The 24605-nt window shown below is 46.5% G+C and overlaps 2 protein-coding genes across 3 annotated transcripts in view; one reads left to right on the top strand and one right to left on the bottom strand.

Moving 5' to 3' along the window:
• Window positions 1-176: 176 nt before the first annotated feature.
• On the top strand, window positions 177-10648 carry pop1 (POP1 homolog, ribonuclease P/MRP subunit). Of its 2 annotated transcripts, none has more exons than XM_030370885.1 (15): window positions 177-569; window positions 727-846; window positions 1006-1181; window positions 2486-2743; window positions 2985-3072; window positions 3441-3619; window positions 3998-4260; window positions 4370-4463; window positions 4550-4658; window positions 4806-4925; window positions 5608-5726; window positions 5885-6076; window positions 6777-6931; window positions 7641-7862; window positions 8640-10648. In XM_030370885.1, exons 1-15 carry the CDS (start codon window positions 437-439, stop codon window positions 9421-9423), a joined length of 3012 nt encoding a protein of 1003 aa, XP_030226745.1. In that variant the 5' UTR covers window positions 177-436; the 3' UTR covers window positions 9424-10648. The 2 variants fall into 2 exon arrangements, with proteins under 2 accessions (XP_030226745.1, XP_030226744.1); XM_030370884.1 differs by having other exon boundaries at window positions 5825-6076.
• The window catches only part of nipal2 (NIPA like domain containing 2), a 19422-nt gene continuing 5454 nt past the window's right edge, over window positions 10638-24605 (bottom strand). The window contains exons 2-11 of the mRNA XM_030370886.1: window positions 23782-23850; window positions 20952-21120; window positions 16283-16342; window positions 16068-16189; window positions 13468-13564; window positions 12641-12776; window positions 12311-12399; window positions 11438-11501; window positions 11247-11344; window positions 10638-11136 (exon numbers count right to left, since the gene is read on the bottom strand). Coding sequence (XP_030226746.1) covers window positions 11030-11136; window positions 11247-11344; window positions 11438-11501; window positions 12311-12399; window positions 12641-12776; window positions 13468-13564; window positions 16068-16189; window positions 16283-16342; window positions 20952-21120; window positions 23782-23850 — 1011 coding nt within the window. The 3' untranslated portion in view covers window positions 10638-11029. The remainder of the gene's footprint in view (window positions 11137-11246; window positions 11345-11437; window positions 11502-12310; window positions 12400-12640; window positions 12777-13467; window positions 13565-16067; window positions 16190-16282; window positions 16343-20951; window positions 21121-23781; window positions 23851-24605) is intronic.

Genomic DNA, 24605 nt, shown 5'->3' with positions numbered 1-24605 from the left:
CAAATTACATTTTAAATTTTTATCTTTAATTCCCTCTGAATATAAATGCATATCTATGTTTAGGTAAATATGTGTCGTCATTGTTTGTCGTTTTATGCACATCTTTATCAGGATTTATGTGGCGCTTCTACAACACACATAATGAACCCGGAAGCGGAAACAGGTCCACTCCCATGCGTAAAACACAACACGCTCACATGTCGGCTGCTATTCGAGTTCTCCGTTCATTAAGGCAAAGATTTATTGATGTTTTACCTCAAAACTCTTTGATCGAGTACTTCTCAACTTCGAGCTGTTAATTGGAATTAAATATACTTGTTGTGTGCTCCTTCATAAAATACTTTAGCTTTGTACGAAAGGCAATGGCCAAGATTGTCTACTGTTTGGTTAGTTTGTTTGACAGATAAAGTTGAGCGGTGTCATCTGCATTTATAACATGTCTGGATCTAAACAAAGAATGCGAGAGAAGAAGCTGAGCAAGCAGCCTGCCAGTGTTCAGTATACATCTTCTCCTTTTAGCAGCTCACAGGGTGGAGGCTCTTGGAATGGAATGGAAACGCCGAAGTCTGGTAGCGTATAGCTCTTGTTCTTATTAGCCATGCGTTTTCTTCTTATGTAACCTTAGTCCTTCATGTGCACACCATGCAACAATACGGCTATCATCTGCAGTTGTCACTTCACGCAGACTATTTTTTTTCAAATGTCACATTTAACACATTTTCAAAGGGCATAGCAGCAGCACCTATGGTGCTTCTCCAGGAGGTCCTAGCGATCGTGGAGGATGGGTCCGCGGCCATCAGAAAGATGGCGGAGCCTATGAAGAGGAATTGCCAAAGTTCATCACTGGTACACACACACACACACACACACACACACACACACACACACACACACACACACACACACACACACACACTGCTATAGACAGACTGCTATAGACACTCTTTTGAAGCAGGCTTGTCAAAAGGTTAAGTGAACAAGATGCAACTCCTTGTCCCTGTCCAGCCGCGGCCTTTGCTGTAGCCCGGGCATCAGAAGTGCAAGCCATGATGAAAGCGGTCACCAAGGAGACGGGTAGCTGCCATGTGTCTGGGGCTATTCCTAATCACATGAGGCGGAGGGCCATGAGCCACAACACCAAGAGGCTGCCTTGCAGGTTAAGGGAGGTGGCCACCCGGATGGTAAGCATTCACAACACATCTCTGAAAAGATGAACATGCATCACTTTTGGGGAATTTGGATGAACCGTTCATTTCTGCTCACTCAGACAAGTGCACAGTCAGCATCTGAGGCTTCAAAGTGTTTTAGGTAACATTTAAGGGCTATAACCATAGGCACGGTTGGTTGGCCATCAGTGGGTGATATATATGCTCCAGCTGACAGCGTTCCTTCCTCTGTTTGAGACAACTACATTTTATTCTGCTCCTGTCTCATTTATGACCAATATCTCCTGGCCACTCATCCCCGATTGGTTCAGTTGATCCATCTTGCACAGAGTAATGGAAGGAGACCTTTTTTTGGGTTGTTGATATTCAAAATCTTGCTCTTTATGGCACTCTCTTAATTACTTGCAAATCCTAACTACAGTAGTTCTTTCATTTCTGGCCTCTGAACCATTTGCTAAGAGGATTGGAAAAAAAAATGCGTATTCTTTTTCAGCACAACCTCCAGGGTGTTTTTATAATGCTTCCTCTCCACCTTCAGAAAAAGAAGTGTCTTAAGTAAAGGATAATGTACAGAACGCTGGTCATTATCGGGAAAATAATCCCCGACAAGGCGAACAGGACACCGATGCGCAGCGGAGGTGTCTTGCTTCGCCCTGAAGGGGCTTATTTTCGATAATGACCGGCGACGTTCTATACATTATCCCGCTTATTACACAGCTACTTGCCAAAACGAAAAAATAACTTCACACGGTTTGTCTTTTTACAATTTATTTGTTACCAGCATTCGTAGTGTTAATCAGCAGAGAAATAGTCAGCCAAAGACGTTGACGTCGCTTAGCAACCGAAGACGCTGGGGTTGACAAGTTACCGGACTACTTGCGGAGTGCTACCATAAACGTCATTAGAGGCAAAAAGTGCCATGACAGCTATTCTTAGCAACGGTGAATTATCAAATATAATTCACCGCCGGAAGTTGTGAAGAGCCCATGCAAGTGAACGGAGCGTTCCACGGCATTGAGAAGACCCGTGTAATAAGGCTTTATAACCTTCCTCTACACCCTCAGAAAGAGAAGGGTCTCAAGGCTTTATAACCCTACCTTCCTGTACGCCCTCAGAGAGATAAGGGTCTCAAGGCTTAATAACCCTACCTTCCTCTACGCCCTCAGAGAGATAAGGGTCTCAAGGCTTAATAACCCTACCTTCCTCTACGCCCTCAGAGAGAGAAGGGTCTCAAGGCTTAATAACCCTACCTTCCTCTACCCCCTCAGAAAGAGAAGGGTCTCAAGGCTTAATAACCCTATCTTCCTCTACGCCCTCAGAGAGAGAAGGGTCTCAAGGCGGGCCCAAAGAAGAAGGAGCAGCCCAAGAGCAAGAGCCGCAAGGCCCGCCGTCGCCACGGTAACCTACTCCTGGAGTTCAACAGGCGGCAGCGGAAGAGCGTGTGGCTGGAGACACACATCTGGCACGCCAAGCGCTTCCACATGCTGAAGAAGTGGGGCTACTGTCTGGGCGACCGGCCCACCGCCAAGTGCTACCGCGCCTGCCACCGTGCCATGAGCCACCACTGCCTACTGCAGGTACGCTGATGCCCCGCTCTACGTGTGTCTCAGGGTTTCTTTTGGTTGTTACTCCAATTTTATTTTGCATAAATTCTGCTGTAAATGTGTTCAATTTTTTTAATTTTCAAAGTCCTGATTATTTTCTCTATAGTTTTTGCGAATTGCTCGAGGGGATTTCCAGATGGTACTACTACCTCCACTGAATGAAACCTCCATTGAAACAGTAAACATGAACATGTTTGTTTGTCTGTCTGTACAGGATCTGTCCTACTACTGTTGCATCGAGTTACAGGGAGATGAAGACAAACTCCTTGCCTGCCTGTCTCAGTTGACCAGCAAGGACACAGGTGCACACCTATCCTGCACCTCATCGCTAATGCATGAGTATACTTAGAGTATACTTAGAGTAGCGGTGTGCCGTTACTCTAAGAACTAAACTAATGTAATAAGCCTTATTTATCTTAAAAACGATAGCATTTGTGCACCTTTACTAAAGTGGCCATTAAGATCTTCTGTTAGGCATCTATTCGGCTTTTTTTCAATAACACAAATAATAATTATTTATTAGTCACAGCAAAGGTTATTGGAACCCTTTTTTAAAGCCCCAGCAGCAGGTTAGCCAATTTAATACACTGCATCTTATATTGGTAAGCTCTAATTTAAGTTATGTAACTACATGATACTTAGTCATACACTCGATGGTATCCGTCTGCAGGTCCTACGTTTGCTGCGGTGCTCGCCCTGTCCGGGCGGAGGCAGGGCAGTGCCACCGTGTACCGAGCAGGCCAGTATCCCTCCCAGCCCCTGGGTCCGGTGACCTTCCTCTGGAGGCCCAGGACACCAGGCTCCTCTCATAGACAGCTGTGGATCTGGGCCCATCCCACCCTCAAACAGGTCGGTTCACCGACTCAAACTGTTACCCATGCAGTGATTGTAAAGCAGTGCACATGCTACAAGACTTTTACAGTCCAACTGTGAAGCAGGCCAGGCGTCACATTTGTAACGACTGATTTTCACAGATTACAGCGGTGGACAGGCGTGCTGTTTAGGACCGCTGTCGTTACTCAGGCCAGACTACAGTATCACGTACCGACTCCAGTCGTAAATATCAAACATGTTTGATGATGGAGACTGGAATCGGAGTGACTTTTGTGCTGAATCCTTTTTCAGGGGTTATATCTGGGTTTAAATCAGGCTATAGAGCTCCCTTTCTGTGCCCATCTTAAGCCAACAATGCTGAGCTCATGCCCCAGGACCCCTGCTCCCCCGCAGAGCCTCTTCCCTGAGCTGCAGAGCGTGTGCCAGTGCAGAGAGCCCGTAATCCCGGCCGTCGCTCTGGTGGTCACGCCTGCGGAGCCGGGCCCCAGTGCCTCAAAACCAGGACCCCGTCAGGCGAAGAAGAGCCCCGGGGCCAAGAGGAAACGCAGTGCCGGGGACGGTGAAGCACCCCCGGAGAAGAAGATCGTCGGCGATGGGACGAGACCTCCCTCGGCCCCGGTCACCTGGACCTCGGCCTCCACGGGGATAGTCATTAAGTAAGTATAAACGGGATCAGGGTGCATTTGGGACTTGTGATGCATTCATTTCAGTCGGACTGGAGCAGTTCGTTCCGAGGTGGATGTTGAGTTGTTTGTTCTGTTCCAGTGACCTCACCATGGAAGTTGTGCGGTACCGACTGATTGGCCCACAGTCTCACGCTGTTCTGACAGAAGCCCTGGAGGCGGCCACAGACTGTGATGTACGACCTTCAGCTTTAAACCTCTGAGGATGTCAAGTATGTTTTGGCAAAGCTTTACAGTTAGTTGCTTTTCGCTATGATTTCAGGCCGTGAGCAAAGCCCAGGCCTCTCCCCTTTGGTGGCCCCAGCACTGCAAAGACCAGGCCCAGATGACCCTACACCGGCAGCAAGCGGAGGTCTTCCAGACACTCAAAGGTCAGGTACCCATCGGTTAATTCCTTCATCCAGATGACACATTTGTACCTGGGGCTTGAATCTTATGGAGCCCAAATGGTCCTAAGAGGACCTTGTGCTACACAGCCATACACGGCATGCGTTCCTGACCCAGACTCCTCTCCACAGGTGTCTGCTCCACAGGGGAGGTCCCGCCAGGCACAGTGCTGGGTCTCAATGTGGAGGACCCCAGGTTGGCCCTGCCCCAGAAGAGAACCCAAGCTTTGTCTGTCGTTTCTGCGGACCAAGGTACAATCTGGCCTCAGAAACGGTGGTGGACTAGCCACACATGCCGTGCACAACAAACACTGTGCGCAACACATCAATCCCGAGGAATCTGGTTACACTTTATATGAGATCACGGTCGTTCCCCCAGTGTCCTTTGTTCACGCTACGTACGTTTATCGCTGCCAGCTGTAGTGGATCCGACCGGTCCCCCGACGGTATATGGGTGTGTTGGGTGTAGCGCCGGGGCTGGTTCACTGAGTACACATCTGGTTCTGAGCTCCTGGGGAGCCTCTGCCTGGCCATGCAGATGTGCCAGGTTCGAATCCTGGCAGGACCCTGTGCTCGAGCCTAGCCCTCGGTGACCCAATGTGAGACACTGACTCCACATGTGCTCCACCCGTCTCGGCTGGAAGAGCAATTCTTGGGGACAAAACATGACACGGATGTGGCATATCTGATGGGTGTTTTTTAAACATGTAATAATCTGCATGGTCCCTGACACACAATACAAACAAAGACCATGGCTATCAGTCACTATGGCATATTAACCATTAGCTAATAAATAATGTTGTCGCGGCCCATAGAATTCCTCTTTCAGTTAACAAGAGTTGCACATGATTTTCCTCTCATTGATGCGGTTTTTTGAGTACTGAACAGCAGCGTTGCACATCCCGGTGACTGGAGCGATATCACTGTCCTTTAGATATTGACGAGACGACAAGGGAACTGATGTTGAAAGGGGTACCCGAGCACTGCTGTCAGAGTTCCCTGTGGGACCGCTTTGTACGCGACAACGTCACCGATAACAAGTTATCCGAACAGGTAATGTGGTGTTGTCAATGTATATGAAAACTCAAATACAATTCTGCGTATTTAACCAAAAACGTATGATTCACATAAGTTGTCACACCCATCCACAGCCAACCTGTGGATGGGTGATGTCACGCAGGCACCAAATCTCACAGTGCGTCACCCCACAGGAGATCAACCGCCGGAAGGGAGAGGTGTTGGTGCCGGGCTCCAGGCTGAGACCCACCCCGCCGCAGAGCCGGGTGCCCGTGCTGATGGTGCAGCAGCCTGGGAAGCAGGTGGGCCAGGAGATGAGCGGCTGGGGCGCCGGATGGGATCTGCTGCTGCCCAAGGGCTGGGGAATGGCCTTCTGGGTCCCACTGGTGAGTACCTCCACACACTGCTTCTCCTGTCCTAGTAGCCACTTCTCACACTATTACTGTGTGTGTGTGTGTGTGTGTGTGTGTGTGTGTGTGTGTGTGTGTGTGTGTGTGTGTGTGTGTGTGTGTGTGTGTGTGTGTGTGTGTGTGTGTGTGTGTGAGAGAGAGCACACAAAACAGGACAGACGGTTCTACTGTGCAATACACGGTGATTCAAGACCAATGCTCATATTGTTGATGGTATAATGGCAAATTGAGCTTTGTCATTTAACCTTACTTAAAAGACTACAGATGCTTTTGAATCAAGTCAAATGATTCAGTTTTTTAAACTTACAATTCTTCATGTATATATTCTTTTCTTTTTTTTTCCGGTTGTTGAGGATGGTAATAATAAATGGTGTAATATAAAATCGTGGTAAACATAAATTAATAATTGAGTAGGAAGAGCATTCCTTTTCACATTTGCTTTGTTCAGCGAATCAATTTATTTAATTTCCATTCATTAAAGTTCGGCAATTTCTTTTAGAAGCTTTTTTTTGTTTGTTTATACCCCGACAGCAATCATTAAATTAAATGCCCTATAATATGCCCATCCAATCATTTCATTCTGCCCCGAATGACATTAATGTAGCTTACTCTGGCTGGTTTCCCCGATGGCTTCCCCTAGCTTTAACCCTCTGCCGCGATGTTTCTCCCTGCTTAGGTGTACCGAGGCGTTCGTATCGGGGGTCTGAAGATGAGCCTGAAACACTCCCAGAACAAAGGAGCCCCCTATTTCCCCCACGACTTCCCAGACTGCCCTGCCGGGGCCTGCTTCCAGGGGGAGCAGGAGACGGAGCTCCTGAACCAGTTCAAGAGGTCAGAAGGTCACCAAGAGGACTCAAAGCTGAGGCCGGGAGTTATTTGTTCTTTGTGAGGGTCTTGTGTCTGTCTGTTCATGTTCAGGCAGCTCAAAGGAAGAAAGCAAGACTGGGTTGGTAAGCCCAAAGCTTTTTTCTGCTCTGACGTAACAAAGGGCTCCATCCCATGAGTGATGGGTTTGATGGAGTTTGCCATAATGCTCCAATTGTCAGATGATATAAATAACTCTGTGACAAAACGTTCAGACCCTGTCAGAAGTATAGCTCCACTTTCAGCCAAACTTATAAAAGAAGGTCGCATACTTTTTCTCATGGCTCTGCTAAGTGACATGTAATGTTTGTTTCTAATCACAGCACAGGGTGTCTCCTTTCCCCCAGAGGGACCTTAACTTCAGAACAGGATCTCAATTAACATTTCTGCCTAATATTTGCCTTCCAAGGCCACTCCAGGAATAGCTGTCCTCAGTTCTAATGTGTGGTGTATTTTTATACCGCAGCGTTGTACGATCAAGCGGCCAAAGCGGAGGGAACGGAAGTTAAGTTCCATCCCTCCGTGCCGCCAGGGAGGTGAGGAGACGATAACGAGGCTGTGGTTCTCTCCGACCCCGCCGCGCCATGAGTCATGATGTCCTGACGTGTTCCATAAATTGGAAGGGTAGCCCTGGCTGTTTCGACAAGCGCTTGACCTCCTGACCTCACTTCCATAGGCGCCCGCCTGCCAAAAGGACCAATTACATAAAACATGGCTGTCTGGCTCCGTTCCGTTGCCCCTGGCAACAGCTGGTGGAGGAGTGGGAGCTCATCACGAGCGAGGCCCCGGAGGTGGGCAGCAGCAGCGGCGTCGAGGAGAGGCGAGGACAGGGCGGTGTGGAGCCTGGATGGCGGCCGCGACCGGAGACGGCGGTGCAGAGCGGCTTCAGTGTCTTGAGGTAGGGCTCAAAGGGCCTTTGATCATGTGTGTGGAGGGAATGACGGGGTGAGCCGGGGCTTCTCGCCGCTTGCATGTTTCATTGATGAAAGGTTTTACATTCTATAAAAAAAACCTGATAATTCCGGCATAGTTTGTGGTTTTGGTCGTATTGAACTAAAGGTCATTTTATCGTTAGCTGTTTGTTTGAATTGTCCACCAAACTTAACATCGCAAATTCTAATCTGAAACCAAGATGTCGATTTGGTTTATATGTATCGTTTGTTATGTTTATTATGTATCGTTAGTGACTTTGGATGAATGGAATCTTCTTCCCCATAAGAACACGCGTTGTGAGTTTCCCTCCAAGATTCCTTTAACAAACCCGCCCACTAAATCACACTTCTAATAATATTGTTGCAATTGACTTTAAAAAGTCCCCTGGATCAGGGTGAAGCAGTTCTGTGCTGTTTCCGAGGCCTTGCATATTAATCACTGATTACTTTTTTCTCTTGGTTTCTAATTCCCCGATATGCGTGCAGAGCTTTCTGACAGGAGTGATGCATGACTCTCATCTTCATCGTAGCGTCGGTGATGAGAATACCCAGCGTAGGCTCTGCTACAAATTGCTGTAATTCATCACCGAGATTAGTGTTGGTGAAGAGTTGCATCTGTCCCCTTAGGGAGGGAAGAGAACTATGGAACGGTGCATCGAAAGGAATATATGGGAGTTCCCATTTCTTTATTTTTTGGCTCCGTCTACGAAGTCTGATTTGGTTTTCCTTGGCGTTCCCTCCAGGAACAGGAAGTCTCTGAAGCTGCTCTCCAATTGGTGCCGGCCCACCACTGCAAAAGGTCAGAGGTCTCTACGCGCCCGGGACCAGGCGCCTCTCGACGCCGCGTCGGGGGCCGCGCTGCTCGCCGCGCACGTGAAGGCGTTGGCGTGGGTGCGCCTGTCCCTGCTGTCCAAGGGACGCCCGGAGCTCCATGCCCAGGTGTGCGTGGCCACCCAGGAGGACCTGCAGCGCCTGGGCGACAAGAAAGAGGCCTACAGCGGCCCCCTGGAACACCCCCACAAAGACCGCTTCAAGAACAAGGTGAAGCGTCGCAAGAAGGGCGGCAAGAAGGGCAGCAAGAAGGCATCTCCGGTCCCCAAGTCCTCCACCACGCTCCCCACTCCGGAAGCCCCCGACCCGCACCCCGACTCTCCCCTGGCCCTGGGAGCCTGCTCGCTCCCTGCGGCGGCGGGCCAGACGTCCGCCAGCCCTTCCTGCCCCCCCGCCCCGGCTGAAGGCCCCTCCTCCTCCTCCTCCTCTGCCGCGTCTCCCGCAAACCTGGTCTTAGGCCTGTGGCCCGAGCCCCTGCCCAGCGTCACGGCGCACTGCTCACGGGTGACGCTGGGCTGGGTCACCCAGGGAGACTTCTCCCTCTCGGCCGGCTGCGGTGAGGCGCTGGGCCTGGTCAGCCTGGAGGGCCTGGTCCACACCCTGATGGCTCAGCCCGCGGAGCGGAGGGGCCTGGTCCTCCTGAGGAACCCCAGCGCCCTCCACTACCGCTGGGCAAAGATCAACCTGGAGGCCTGATCCCGGGGCCGCGCGCCAAGCCCGTTGGTGGGTGCCGCGAGGGGGACTGAGACAAGCCCTCCGTAAGTCACATTGCCCTTAAGTTATACAAGATGAGTTTCTGGTTGTTTATTTGAGAAGCGTTGGACATTATTGCACCCTTGAGCAAGATAGAAAAGGATACCATTTAATTTGACATGTGGGTGAGGAAGTAAACATGCCATTCTTCTGTTTAAACGATAGCTTTTATTTTTGTATTTTTTCCAAAAGATGGGCTCAAGATATTTGATGTGATGATGACTTTTCCTTTTCCCAATAGTGGTAATCTTTAAATTCCTTTTCATCAGAAAATCTTCCAATGGCCTGAAATTGAAAGATCAGAAAATCCGAAACAATATTTGAGCCATTCCAATAAAGTCCTCGTTTGATCTGAATCTGAGCCAGCGATTTTGAGTCTCTTTAGACTGCCATCGAAAGCCGAATTGCATCTCTCCATTTTCCTGCAGTGTAACCAATCCATCAACAAAGTCAAGCCTGTATGCAGAAGGGGCATTAAAATGTATCTATTGGTGAAGTTCCACCTTGCATGAACCCCGGGTGCCCACACATGTGTAGGAGGTAAATTAGAGGGTTGTTGCTTGGCAACGCTTAACTTTTCCTAACACTTTGCTGTGCAGTCGACATGGTGACCTGAGGTAAAGATGGCTGTTTATGGCAGGTTATTAAAATGTGCTTATAAACCAATAACAAGGGATTTCATGGGCTGCCTTTGTGAGCTGTGAGGATTTGAGGTCTACCCAGAGAAAATGCTCACTAAGCATTATAATGTGGTACAAAAAAGGAAGTTGCAGAACACACCTTTTTGCTTCATCTCATTGTTACACGAAAGTTATCCTACTTTATCAGTATTCTGGGACCATTACCTCATGTACTCCTCTTGTTAATCAATCTCAATGGATGCTTAATGAATATTATGCAAACGTTAGTCCCTTAATAATTTATTGGGTGCGCCGTGATTTGAACCAGAAGCAGCAGTATGCCTGACCATTGTCATGACCTCCTTCTGCCAGAAGAGGGCACAAATGCACTGACTTAAACCGCATGGCTTTACGCGATCTGTAGACAATGTTTAACGTCACATACTTTCCTGTATCCTCTATACAATTACACTACATCATTGCTGTGGTTATGGAGATATTTAGAGCTGTAAAAAATATCTATATTAATAAAGCCATAACGGATTGTGTTTGTTGGGGTGGTTGGTCTCTTCAAAGAAAACAGTGCTGGAAGATTTACTTTTGATCTGTTGTGCATTCTTTATGCATTTTATCCTGAGGCAGAATCTTATTCTTATTATTAACTCAAATAATCTACTTGCTTCAAGCATAAGTCATATTTCTGTCACTCTGTTAATGTTAAAACAAAAAATTATGGCACAAAATGAAATATCAGAGATGTGGCCAGAAATACCACTGATTTGTGCACATATATATAAATGTATACACACTACAATTCCTTTTTTGAAATAAATATATTTTTTCTTTTATATAAAGTTCTTCGCGGTGCGCTGCCTTCAGCGAATGCAGGGAGGGCAGCACAGCCACTCAAGAAGGTCCAACAGATGGTTCTAGCTGTCGTCTGATTGGCCAGCCCTGCTGCACATAAACCTGTCTGCCAGGGATCCATATGTTGAAGTGCTGGCCTCGGGCTGGACAGACTCTGTGTACCTTCTTCCTGTCCAGACGGAGAGAGCAGGCCTCATTAGCGCAGCAGAGGGGAGCAAGAGATGGACTGTCAGCGCATAGCTCGACCAGTGATCAAATGGATCTCGCCAACATGCTTACCAGGGACTTTATCCATTGTGATAAAAGTGCGATCTTGCGGTTTTATTTGTGTTCTGTTTCTGGCTATCAGGAACACGCCGAAGAAAGACAAGAGACAGCTGCAGGAGAATAAAAGGATGTCACGGGTTGAATGAATAGCCTGCGTGTCTGTAGCGTAATATAACTGGGTGTGACACTGACTCAATATTTACCCCAAGAGAAACATGCAGATGTCCAGTGGAGCCAGGCCGTCAAACTCCTGGTAAAACACTATTCCTGGAATACGCAGAATGAAAAACCATTTCAACATTTCAGTGAAGCACTTGTTCAAATTGCATTACGGGTTACGAAAGAGAAATCCAGATAATTTGTTCCAACAACCTATTTATTAGGAGGACACAAGCAGGGACGATATAAAAAATGCATTAGTCCTAGACACAAAATGGCAGACTTGAACAGTCTCTCATCCAACTGAAAGTGAGCCGAGATTCAACCCACCCATTTGCGTCAATGGCACTGATTTCAGTGGCACTAAAGTGACATGGTTGCATCTGCTAGCGTATTTTCCCATAACGCATCAGAGTTTATGCATTCTGCCCTCGGCGCCAACTTTACAACATTCTCCAATATGGTGCCCCAGTGTCTATTTTCTTTTCTCGGTTGTTTTCCAATTTGTACATTCGTTCAATTATTTTGGTGGCGATTGGACCTTGTGATGAGTCTGGCACAGTGTAACCACTTCCTAACACCACAGGCTGTTAGCGGCATCGCTCCTCTCACCATTTCACTGCGTGTTGCACTGACAATTCCTCTGCCAGTTATGGTTCTATGCATCAATAAGAGGGAACCAAGGATGGGCCCTGCAGGGTGTGTTAGCTCCGTTAGATTCAAGTTTCAGGAAATCAAAATCACTGTCTTTGAGCTGTGGCTTCCTTCCCTTCTCTCGTCTTACCCGTGGAAACATAGAAGCTGAGGTGATACTTTTTCTACACCGTATTTCCAATCAGATATGTCAAACTAGTTAGAATATGAGATGGCTGAAGGATACCTAGATATTAACATAGATAGCTTTGGAGTGGACCTACCTGCAACAATGGCGCTTGCAGTGAAAAAAACAAAGTTGATTGGAACAACTTCTGTGGCATCAAACATTTTCATTGCCTGATTGAGAAATCTGTGGTGGAACAAAAAAAAGAGGGTGTTTATTTTATTAGCAACAGAAAAAAGAGCTAATATAATGACTTTGGTCGCAGAAAGGGTCATTTTAATGTCGATCCATTTATTTTATTCGGGATCAGAATACTGGAGAGTACACATAAAATCGGTTGTTATGTCTAGCGATTTTCGGGGATTGAAGCCGACTCAGAGGGACAAGGGGTTGAGAGAGCTAAATAAACGGAGAGAGAAAGACTTACTTGATCTGGAAGGCACAGGAGGCGACCATGACGACCAGCATCACATAGAAGATGGGGTACAGCAGCTGCAGGTTGCCCTTGATGGACTCTGTGATCATCCCGGACACGGCCTTGACCGAGATCACCGTCATCGACGCTGCCAGCACACAGCCCATAACACTTAGTACATAGCAGTGTTTTTATCCCCTGAAAGTCACCATGCACTTTGTGTATTATTGTTATCATTATTAACGATCCTAGAGCTCATGGTGTCAAAACATTTAACACTTTAATACAACTGCACCCCATTAAAAGATAATTGTAACATGTGGCGATGAAAGTGGAATGTCATTTGCCTCTGTCAGGATAGCATGTTATCAGTGATATCATAGCACTCGCATTGATTAACTGCGATATTTCCTAGAACAGGGAGGCGCACGGGCAGCTATATAGTAGTTTAAATGAATTATCCAACACATGTACTCGTTTCTATAACAGGCTTTACGGAAAGTCTGTTTCTCTCCTGTGATTACATCTGGCACATGTGCCCGGCCAGCGAACGCTCGACAACAAATTGATCCAAATTGATGTACCACGGATACCACGGTTACTACCACTGCGGAACCACCACTACTAACACAGCCCCCCCTACCCCCCTAAATGTAGCGTTCTGTCCGCACCGGCGCCAGACCTCTTGGTTATGGTTTTGGAGCCAGATAATGGAATCATGGTGGGTCTGTTTTTGGTAGCCAGGCAACAGTGAATCCTTGGGCGGCCTACTACGACGGTGAGGTCTGTCACCTGCGCGCTCTCCGTCACACAGCGGTGCACGTGCATTAGTAGCGTACCGAGCAAGGCCACCATCAGCAGCACCACCACCACGTGCTTCAGCTTCTGCATCTTGTACAGGTAGAGCAGCACGCAGAACAGGACCGCCTCCACGAACTAGAAAGGGAAGGGAGAAATAGCGGTGACAAAGACGGTCGTCTAAAGGTCGCTCATGCGTACACTCCATGGAGAAATGCTCTGTATATTGACGCACGTGTTTGTTGATTTGTCATGAAAAATATACACAAAGGCGTTAGTCTCAAGAGGAGGAGATGCATTGTACCATGATAGCAGCTTGCTCTTTTTCCATCCAAAGTCCCAGGGCAGGAACTTATATTACACACACACACACACACACACACACACACACACACACACACACACACACACACACACACACACACACACACACACACACACACAAACTATTCCGTCCAACAGCTGCTAAACATTCTGCGACCAATTGGTGGAACCGTGGCCACGGAGTCGTGACTTCCATCCCCTCAGCCTCAGACACAGTGGGCAGACCAAAGCACAGAGATTTAATTGAAACAAATGTCTGTGGCACAGAAATTAAATGAATGGCCGGCCTCTAATGGGAAAGGCCCCGGGCTGTCCTTGCGAGTACTATAGCACCGGCTTGATGAAGAAGCTCCTGCGCTCCTACCACAGCTGTGGCTGGATGGAGTGTGCTAGTCCGTGTTAAATATACACTCTCCCTTAAATCATGTTCTCGCTGTTGGGGGTTAAATTACAATATGTATATTTGATTTTTAGCTCAATAAATTTAATTTAATTCTTGAAATGTAGAGATGTTAAGGAGAGTTCCTCATCTGTTGGCCATGGTTCGGATAATAGATTCTGAAGGGTCACAACGTGGTCCGAAAACAATTGGCAGTTCCAGACAATCGTTGAGGAGATTTAGAACGAAGCACTCAAAGGATATTTAATTTCCTCCCCCTGGTTTTTTCTCATTTACGTGATTACATAATTAATTGGTGGCATATCTCCCGCGGTTGAATGCCACCTGATGAGTATTCACACTGCATTCCCTGGGCTGGGAGAAAACATCCAATCAATCAGTTAAACCACAGGCTTCACTAGACAACAGATGCAATACACGCATTCATCCATTCATCAGGTCCATCAATCCATCCACCTCGCCTTCCATTTACCTCTCCCTCCATCCATCCAACCATCCATCTACTGCATCTCTCCATCCATCTGTCCATCCAGCTCTCATCCATCGCTCTACCTCTCCATCTATCTACCTCTCCATCCATATCTTTCAATCTCTCCATCCAGTTATATCTTTCCGCTATGGGCTTATATGTGGTCAAAAAGTGAGCGTGTGTGTGTGTGTGCTTGTGTGTGTGTGTGTGTGTGTGTGTGTGTGTGTGTGTGTGTGTGTGTGTGTGTGTGTGTGTGTGCGTGCGTGCGTGTGTGTGAGTGTGAGTGTGAGTGTGCGTGTGTGTATGGGGAACCGCTGCGTGTCCTGAATAACGATTGAAAGCCAAACACAGGAGACCAAATACCTTTGTGGCCCTGGATGAGCTTTGAGCTGTCACCTTCACACGTTCAAACCAAACTACAATGTATATACAGCAAATATACGTGTCTATATTATATACATTGTAAGGGATCATGGGGGTTGGTCATGGCACACTAAAGATAAACTGTTTTTTGTTCTGCAAAGGACTAACACTGAACCTGAAGGGCACCTTGGCTGAGCTGGAAAAGGCTGGAGGAATATGACTCGCCTCCGAGGGTCAAATGGATTCACTTTGCTGGAAAGAAAGTCAAGGGTGACAAAAATCTATTTTTCCAATTATCCACAGAACTCTATGGGCACCCTTGAAATAATGGCACACAGGACAGCTGTGAATGAACATTCAACCAACTCTGAACAGATTGTGCTAACAGTCGCTATTGACTCCATATTTCATAGTGGGGAAATATGCTTGCTATGGTCCCAACCGCAAGACATGTGATTTAGAAATGAATGAAATGATGAAGAAAAATGATGAACAGAAGTCAACTGTACATTTCTCCTGTGATGGTTTTAATTATTCAACACAGCGTGACAAATTTAACAAGTTTGATCGATTTTTTTGCGATCTTTGTAGCTCCATTTCAAAAGAGCCAATTAGCTGAAGCAAATCAAAGGGGACTTGTGTGTTTGGGAGCAAGATTAGGTTTGCTATGTGCACTGAAGGGTAATTCAATTAGTATAGATCGCTCTCCTGGTCCTGAACCTCAATTTGAAAACAGTAGTAGCTTGCAAGGAAATAAGACAAAACAGAGTATTAAACATCCTATTGTAAGCCCTATGTTATTGAATGTCATTTTGTTGTAAATGTATGGACTATTTGATGCTGAGCAGGAGTTGACATTGTGTGAATTCAATAAAACAGGCAGATTTTCCATTATTAATTTTCCTCCATAAACATCAATCATTGGTTGTACAAATAGTGTTAAAGAAAACCCAAAACATGACATACCTCAAGCTAAGCTTTAAAGAAAAAAACAGTTAAAGGGGAAGTTTAGCAGCCCTCTAAACCTAACACACTACAGGTCAGTGGGGCGGGGATGGGGTTGGGTGTTGGGATGGGATACATACCAGGTAAATGACGAAGGTCAAGCTCATCGCATAGTACTGGACAAGCATGGCAGTGATGTGCGTTGAATTATGGGGGGCAAAGGTCACCAGGACATAGGTTCCTGTTATTGTCAGGATGCCGCCTAGCAGAGAGAGATACACCAGAAAAATGTTTCAGACCACCAATGCTGATGAACACGTTCCAAAGGGTTTTAGAACCATCTCATTCTGCTTACCGACAATGTCTGTGGCTCGCAGGGTCTCCTTAAGGAACGCCACCGATATGATGGCGCTCGCTAGAGGAGGAGAATCAGACTTTAGGTTCATAATAAAGATACTCTGATATCCGACCAGCTCCAATCTGGGTGAAAGGGGCGGTTCACTTTCTTTCGTGTCATATTTGTTTACTACCAATCATGTTGTGGCGGTTGGGAGGTGTAAATGCAAGGTGGCTAATCCCAAACATAAACCTGGCCAGCACTAGTACATTTTCCCTGGTGGGAAGTAACCAAGTGTCAAAAGTGAATACAAATGTTTCCAATAAACACTTTATAGACATACACTTCTTAAAATCCCTTCTGGGTGGAATATCTCCATAACGGTTCAGTAAATGGTTTCCGGCACCCAGTCCAGGACGTTAGAAAAACGTCCTGGGTGTAATAATGAATAAGCAATTAAAGTATTTTAAGTCTGATGTTTCACTAATTGTGTTTCGCTGTATGAGCCCAAGACGGCGCTGATTGAATACTGGCACAAAACAATACAAACAACAGCAATTATGTTGCAGGATTGGATGCCATTATTATATTTTATGTTGCTATATCGCTCCTCCCTGTAAACTCCCTCTTACACACACATACAAACACACACACACACACACACACACATACAAACACACACACACACACACACACACACACACACACACACACACACACACACACACACACACACACACACACACACACACACACACACACACTACATATTAAAATACAACCCCCCAAATGAAAACTAAATAAATTATTGTTCTATAGCTTTACGATTATAAAAAAAGTTGCCAGTGAAGGCTCCTACATATACCATACAGCCAGGCGCAATCCTGTCAAAACAAAGAAGATAAATAGGGCTTATTAAGATTTCCAAACGGCATCTTGACATCAGCAAGTGACTGGGGAGCTTGAAATAAACATGCAACTCTACACCGCATTTTATGAAGCCATTCATCAATATGATTGTCATGAAATCGCTAAGCTGAAAAGCAATCAGCTTTCCCTCGCGCTTCTCAAACGCTCAGGGAAGCCAAAGGGATCTCAGAGAATAAACAACCCTGATTTTAACTGAAATGACCCGTGACGGATCACACAGCAAGGCAGCCGCTGGTAACAGGGGAGGAGACGTTGAACAAAAAACCCGGCTTGACAAGCGGTCTGATAGGCAGAGCTGGCCCAGACAGGCGAGCGTGGAGGGCCAATGAAGCGGTAAATACTGGCGGAAACTAGGAGGGGAGAAGACACCGGTGAGTGAAAGCAACCGGGAGAAAGGAAGGCAGACGCGCTGCTGGGAGGCAGACAGGGGGGGGGGGGGTGAGAAAGAAAAGAAGGAGACTGACGGCGCTAAGGCAGAGTGTGGGCAGGTTGAGGCTGATTGAATGGGACCAATCAGCAGACGGAGGAGCAGATAGTAAGGGAGCACGGCCCACGAGCTGCTGCTCCGCCAGGCAGGAGGAGATTACCTCCCTGTACCTCCGAGGATATTCAGAGCAGAGGAGCCCCGTCCACGCACATACAACCGCTCCCATCAAAACAACATATCAAAATACCATACAAAGAGGAAGGATACAGTGTGTACAGTCAAACTGCACCCAATTAAATGTTTGTTTCTGGCATGTTATGAATTTATAATTCAGCTTTGTTGATCCAAGGAGTCGGCGCTACGTCAGCGGCATCGATACATCGCGATGAAAGCCCTCAAAGGTGGCGCCGGGAACAGGACGGGGGTTTAAGTAGAAGGAACGCCATAAGGACCCCGGGGCCACGGTTCAAAGCTGGAAGACGACGAGGGGGGTCTCACACACACACACACACACACACACACATACACACACACACACACACACACACACACACACACACACACACACACACACACACACACACACACACACACACACACACACACACACAAACGTGTGCCACAAGGTCGAAGAGAATCAGTTGACAAGGACCGGATCAAGAAGGATTCTGGGTCTTTTATCTGGCGAGGATGTTCGCGCTCACATTTAGGGGCTCTTTCTCTCCGCCACTCTTGGGCCGGTGTGATCTGATAGGTAACCATGGTTACCCAACACGGAGCGGGACACGTCGCCACGGTTTCTAATATGAGGAACCGCTGGGGCACCCAGAGTGCTGTCAACACCCCTCCCCCTGTCTGATTCTGGATATGTGCGTTGGTGTGGGACATGTATGATGAGTGCATAAGTGTGTGTGTCTGTGTGTGCGTGTATTATGAGCGGGTGTGTATCTACATCCACATGACTGAGCTCCACCCAGATTCCACAGTGCTGTCCTCCCAGGTGTGCAGTAGAAGGGAAAAGAACTCCTTGGTGAAACACGCCACATCAAGGGCTTTTCTTCTTCATGTTTCCCCCCGTTTTGACACAGGCTGCAAATAAATAAAAACGTCTGTCTTTCAGGTGACAGTAGCAAGCTTTGGCTCAGTGGTACATAATGCATATCCTTCTGTTGTCTCTCTTCATTAGTTACAAAGAGCAGCATCATCGCAACAGTCCTACTTTTGAAAGGTGCCCATGTCACTCTTCATCTTCCGGTCGTGTCTAGCAGCACCGAGCACATGGGCGTTGTCAAAGGTCTCCTTCAAGAGATCCCAGCTCTCCTGTCTGTAAAACACCCCCATGGAAACAGTGAAATGGAAATTCTGCTGCTCAACCTTTGCAGTGTCCCAGGGTTACGGGTTAGACGTGTAAACAAATGCTCCGCCGCCGGTGAATACAGTTTCCTGTTTATTTGCCATCCCCATGGAAATTCTTCACCCTCTCACGGCGAAGAACGAAGAGACAGAGAGAGAGTCTGTAAGCCTCCATGGTCGACTGGGATGGAGACGTTTGCAATCGTCAGCTCTCTGCTCCTTGGTGTAATATTCTGCTCTTCCTTGTCAGTATCTTCACCCTCTAGTTTTCCTCTCCTGCTCTTGTCACCTGTCTGGGAATTCAGGTTTCGCTTTCCTTTCCCCTCTCCCTCTCCCTCCCTTCCTTCCTCCCTCGCTCCCTGTAGCAGTGTGCTGTCTAACCTTATTAGTGTAAATCTCAGAGTCCTAGGATCTGAGCACTTCCAAACCACAGGAGGCTGTGTGTGTGTATGTGTGTGTGTGTGTGTGTGTGTGTGTGTGTGTGTGTGTGTGTGTGTGTGTGTGTGTGTGTGTGTGTGTGTGTGTGTGTGTGTTTGTGTGTGTGTGTGTGTGTGTGTGTGTGTGTGTGTGTGTGTGTGTGTGTGTGTGTGTGTGTGTGTTTGTGAATGTTTGCGTGCATGTGATTGTGTGTGTGTTTGCATGTGTGAGTGAGTGATTGAGAGTGTATGTGAATAGGTTCACACATGTACACGCATCGTTTGTGTGTGTGTGTGTGTGTGTGTGTGTGCCTGTGCTCGACTGTGTGTGTTTGTGTGTGTGTATGTTTGCGCCTGTCTGTATTGTTGATGCTGATGACTATCACTCCGTCTACAAAGGTGGAGCAACAGCAGTGACAGATGGCGACCTTTCACCACACACACACTCTCTCTCACACACACACACACACACACACACACACACACACACACACACATACACACACACACACACACACACACACACACACACACACACACACACACACACACACACACACACACACACACAAACACACACACACAGCTACTCCGGCCCCACTTGTTAATACTGAGGATGAATGACGTTACGGCTGCAGACATCTTTCTGGAGTCTGCCTCCATTCAGCGGTGTCTCCGACCTTCAGACTCATTAATCCACCCAGACGATGATTCTTCTAAACACACCGAGACAGCACACGTCCATCTTTCAAGGGCACCTCAACGCAAAACCATTACTGGCTGAGTGATACCAGCAACAAGTCTCTATACAGTCGGCCGCACCGACCGGAATATGTCATTCATCCATCGCTTTATTTTTAAACGGGCAGCCATTATATGGTCTTGGCTCATGTCTATATCTACTGTACAGAAGTGTGCCAAGTCTCCTTGAAATTCTCATTTTATTAATTTAATTTATGTCATTTCTGCTCGTAAGGCTGAGTCTCAAGCAGGGGAAAGAGCCCATCACCCGGCCACTTTAACCTCCTTAACCAGTCCCGTGGCTTCATTCACTGTTTTTATTCACAGCGTTCAACCGCCGGGTGCCAATGCTATAGGAACATTTGAGCGCTGTCACCCTTAATAGCGGCAATTAATAACGTTGAGTCACCGCTCGCCGCTTCCACTGCCGGCCAGGGGGGGGGTGCGGCTGGAGCCTGTTCAATGTTTAACCTGTCCTCTCCACGCCGTGTTTGCACTCATCAGCTGCCAGACGCACCCGCCCACACACACACATACACAAACGCACAGGCTCCGTCTTGATTGGCTCATGGCTCAACAGCAGCAGCTGAGCATCAGGTCATATCGGGTGAGGATCTTTTTTGCGACAATGCGGTATCCGACTGCAGGATTGGATTGGAGTGTTTCAACTAATTTAAAACAATGACTTTACAAGTCTAATTACGGTCGACATGGTTGAGTTGGATGTGGAAGAGTGGTCCATGCACATGACAGACTACAAACCAACCCCCCCCATCACCAGCGCCGCCACAACCCTGGGGAGGCTTGGAGGAGCACCCACCTATGACTGCCACGCAGCCCAGGGGGGCGATGAGAGACGCGGGGGCGAAGCCGTAGGCCGCGAAGTTCCCAAGCTCCCCGACTCCCATGAGCAGCACGCCGCACCACCACAGCCGGGAGGTGTAGTAGGGCTTCAGGCCTCGCTGCGCCTGCCGCACATGGGTGTACTTCTGCACACGAGGAGAAGGGAGAAGAGAGGAGAATGAGAGGGGAGAAGAAGAGGAGAGAAAAGAGAGGAGAGAGAATAGAGGAGAAGAGAAGAGGAGGGAGAGAAGTGAAGACGAGGGAAGAGGAGAGAAGAGAGGAGATAAAAGAGAGAGGAGAGAGAATAGAGGAGAAGAGAAGTGAAGAGGATGGAAGAGGAGAGAAGAGAGGAGAGAAGAGAGGAGAGAAAAGAGAGAGGCGAGAGAATAGAGGAGAAGAGAAGAGGAGAGGGCGAAGTGAAGACGAGGGAAGAGGAGAGAAGAGAGGAGAGAAAAGAGAGAGGCGAGAGAATAGAGGAGAAGAGAAGAGGAGGGAGAGAAGTGAAGAGGAGGGGAGAGGAGAGAAGAGAGGAGAGAAGAGGAGAGAAAATAGAAAATAGAGAAGAGGAGGCAGATAAAAGAGGAGAGGAGAAGAGAGAGAAGAGAAGATAGTAGAGAGAGAAGAGGAGGAAGGGAAGAGAGGAGAGAAGAGAGAAGAGAGGAGAGGAGAGAAGAGAGAGTGGAGGAGGGAGAGAACAGAAGATGATGGAGAGAGGAGAAGATAGAATAAGAGAAGAGAGAGAATAGCAGAGAAGTGAGAGAGGAGAAGAGAGGTGAAGAGAGGAGAAGAGAGGAGAGGAGGGGAGACGAGAGGAGAAATGAGAGGAAAGGGTGGAGGGAGGGAGTAGAGAGGAGAAGAGAGAGGGGAAGGATGAAGGGAGTGAGCTTTGCTCAGTGTCAGGCAATTAGCCAGGTTGAGCACAGCCACAAAGAAAGAAAAGGTTGTTGGTTCAGTGGAGGTAGTTCTTGTGACTACTGTGGTATTAACTCTACATGTTTAATTTAGTTCCATTTTAATATGCCGACCAGCCAGTCAGTGATCATTTAGGGGTATGCAATTAGGTGATCCTGTCTTTTTTAGATAAGTGGGAGCCATTTGGAACAGCTACCAGATGATTTTAACCTCCATAAATGTGTATGACATGATGCATTATTACGAGGGGTTAAATATAGGTAACCCTATAGCATATGTATTTTAATTTCGTTAATCTTAACTTCCTGCCTGTCACTTTCCCATGAGGTGGTATTTGCCCTGGATGTGATATGCAAGGTATGGGAAACTTATTAGTCATATAGAGCTGTCGCTAATGGAAAATTCTTTCCACTGTTGACAGTTTTGTGCGTTGGTAGCAAACAAGTTCAGTTGATGTATCTACAAACAGGTTGGAGGCATCCCTTTGTTGATGCTAATTAACAAGTTTCATGCAGATTGGTGAAATAATCTAAAAGAGGTTTGAGTTTGAAAATGTAATCTGCCCTAGAAAACCATGGAGTTGAAACTATGCCAGATTTAGTTCAAATATTTTACAGGGGCATATTTAATGGCATCTTAATTATGATCATATTTAATCCAGTGGCTTTATTTGGGTTATATCACTTATTTATCTAGCTTGTATGGTACTTGTATATAAGATAGCATTATCCAATCACAAACTATGACTTCCGTAACAGCCCCGTCCTCCAATAGTCATTGTAGCTGATGGCCCACATCTGCTAGGTGTCTTGACACCAAACACTCAGACACAAAAAACATCTCTGAGCCATTGAGGGGGAAGGCACTGATTTCCTTTCCATGCTATTATTTATTTACACTCAAATAATGTTGTGTGCAATTGTGTAAATAGTGCAATAACACATGCAATAAAGAGTATTTATTTGGTCTTTAAGTTAGCTTGAGCGATGATCCTGAGAGGAAGAGGTGATACATATAATTCAAGTTTTATTGTTTTTTTTTTTTTTATCTTATTTTATTTCCTTTTAAAATGCATGCATGCTTTAATGTCTGGAAATAAGGAGCAAACCACTAAATAGGAGTTTGGCTGTTTTGTTAGTGTGCATTGTTCATGAGGACACTTGGCCTGACTCCATTGATACAATCAGATATCCCATTCCACATTGGAAAGGGGTTCTACAGACTAGTGTATCCCTCCTCTGTGGTGGGGCCAGTGTTGTCTCTTCACACGAAGCACAGGGCAGCCTATCACCATATCACATCAAATCAGAGAATTTATGTATGGAGTGAACAATGGTGTTCCACACAATATTTATATAGCCCTTTGTCAAAGCCTGAAAGAACCCTACTGTGTTCTGAGGTCAAGTGGGAAATGTTTTAGAGATGTGTTTCCTGTTATGTTATGCAATTGTTCGTGTCTACGTGTTCCTGTAGAGGCAGGTAAAATAGTGGGATACAAGCACGTTTTTTTCATGCGATTGTGTTTCATATTGGACCTAATCCCCAGTGTAATCGATATTATTTAGATATTTTAAGTGACACTTTGTTGATTAAACACATGGCTACAGTTGGGATTTAAGTCTGTAGAGTTTGCGTTCATATAGAGACAGACATTCCGTCGATCAGCTCAACATTAGATTAATAACTACTAAAACATCTGGGAAAACAATCTATATCATATGAATATAATAAATTAATGTTGCAATTTTAAGGCAAACTGAAAATATGGCCAAAACAAGTAATGGTATGAGAGTTTGTATACACACTGTGTACACAATCTCACAGCTCCCCTTGTATTAGTGGTGTTTCTGTTGTGCTATGACTCTGTGGAGCTGACAACGCTTACTGTTTCCTACCTGAATGTTGAGTGAGACGCTGATGAGCACGTTCCCACATATGGAGATGATGATTCCCACGATATAAGTCTTTGGGAAAACGGGAAACAAACAAGGAAAACCCATTAGACTAGGCACTGTACGTATAGTCACAAAACCTCACATTGCTGCCCCAAAACATTTGGTCGGTCAGAGCCATGTACTTATTGTTCAAGTGTGTTTGTGGGATCTCTATCTTCCTAGTGATTGAAGCCATTGACACATTGTAAATATCCTGTTTGTTTTTTCTTCCGATCATCCTCAAACTGAAACGCATTGCAATTTTTATTTATTCAGAAAGCTAATACAATGGAGCAGAATAGTACATTTCTCTCTTCATCTAACATATTCTCTTACGCTTGTAAACACATCTATCTTCCATCTAGTTCCATGATGATTTACGACACATGGAGCAGAATTTGGATGCAGCCCAATGCAGCATCAAAACACAATAGTTTGACCAAACAAGTTAGGAAAGAAAATATAGATAAGATGGCTTGAGAGGTAGCACAACCATTGTCTCCCCTCCTCAGGATGGCTTGCTGGTATAAAGGAAGGGGTCTCTTATAATAAACATTGCACATCATTTTGCAGGGGGAGTCTCTCAGTGTCGGCTCATAATTGCTGCACGATGCAACAATAAATTGTATCTTTCCAAGTAAAAAAAAAATAAATTGAACAAAGCATGGCATCCTTTTTAAGCATTTCAAGGTAATTCTACACTGTATATCCTGCTCAATTTGGGTCAAATTATTGCTCAGTGCCACTATTGAGTTGCAGGAGCTAAACATGGTGATGGATGCATG

The sequence above is a fragment of the Gadus morhua genome, chromosome 11, assembly GCF_902167405.1.
Source record: "Gadus morhua chromosome 11, gadMor3.0, whole genome shotgun sequence".
In the NCBI taxonomy this organism is placed as follows: Eukaryota; Metazoa; Chordata; class Actinopteri; order Gadiformes; family Gadidae; genus Gadus; species Gadus morhua.
The sequence above is the reverse complement of the archived record's forward strand: the minus strand, read 5'-3'. Positions and strand labels throughout refer to the sequence as shown.

Coding starts and splice junctions, on each gene's coding strand:
- pop1 (XM_030370884.1), top strand. CDS start 437: ATGTCTGGATCTAAACAAAGAATGCGAGAGAAGAAGCTGAGCAAGCAG. Junction 1,182..2,485: donor GGGAGGTGGCCACCCGGATG/GTAAGCATTCAC, acceptor CTACGCCCTCAG/AGAGAGAAGGGTCTCAAGGC. Junction 4,659..4,805: donor GGTCTTCCAGACACTCAAAG/GTCAGGTACCCA, acceptor TCCTCTCCACAG/GTGTCTGCTCCACAGGGGAG.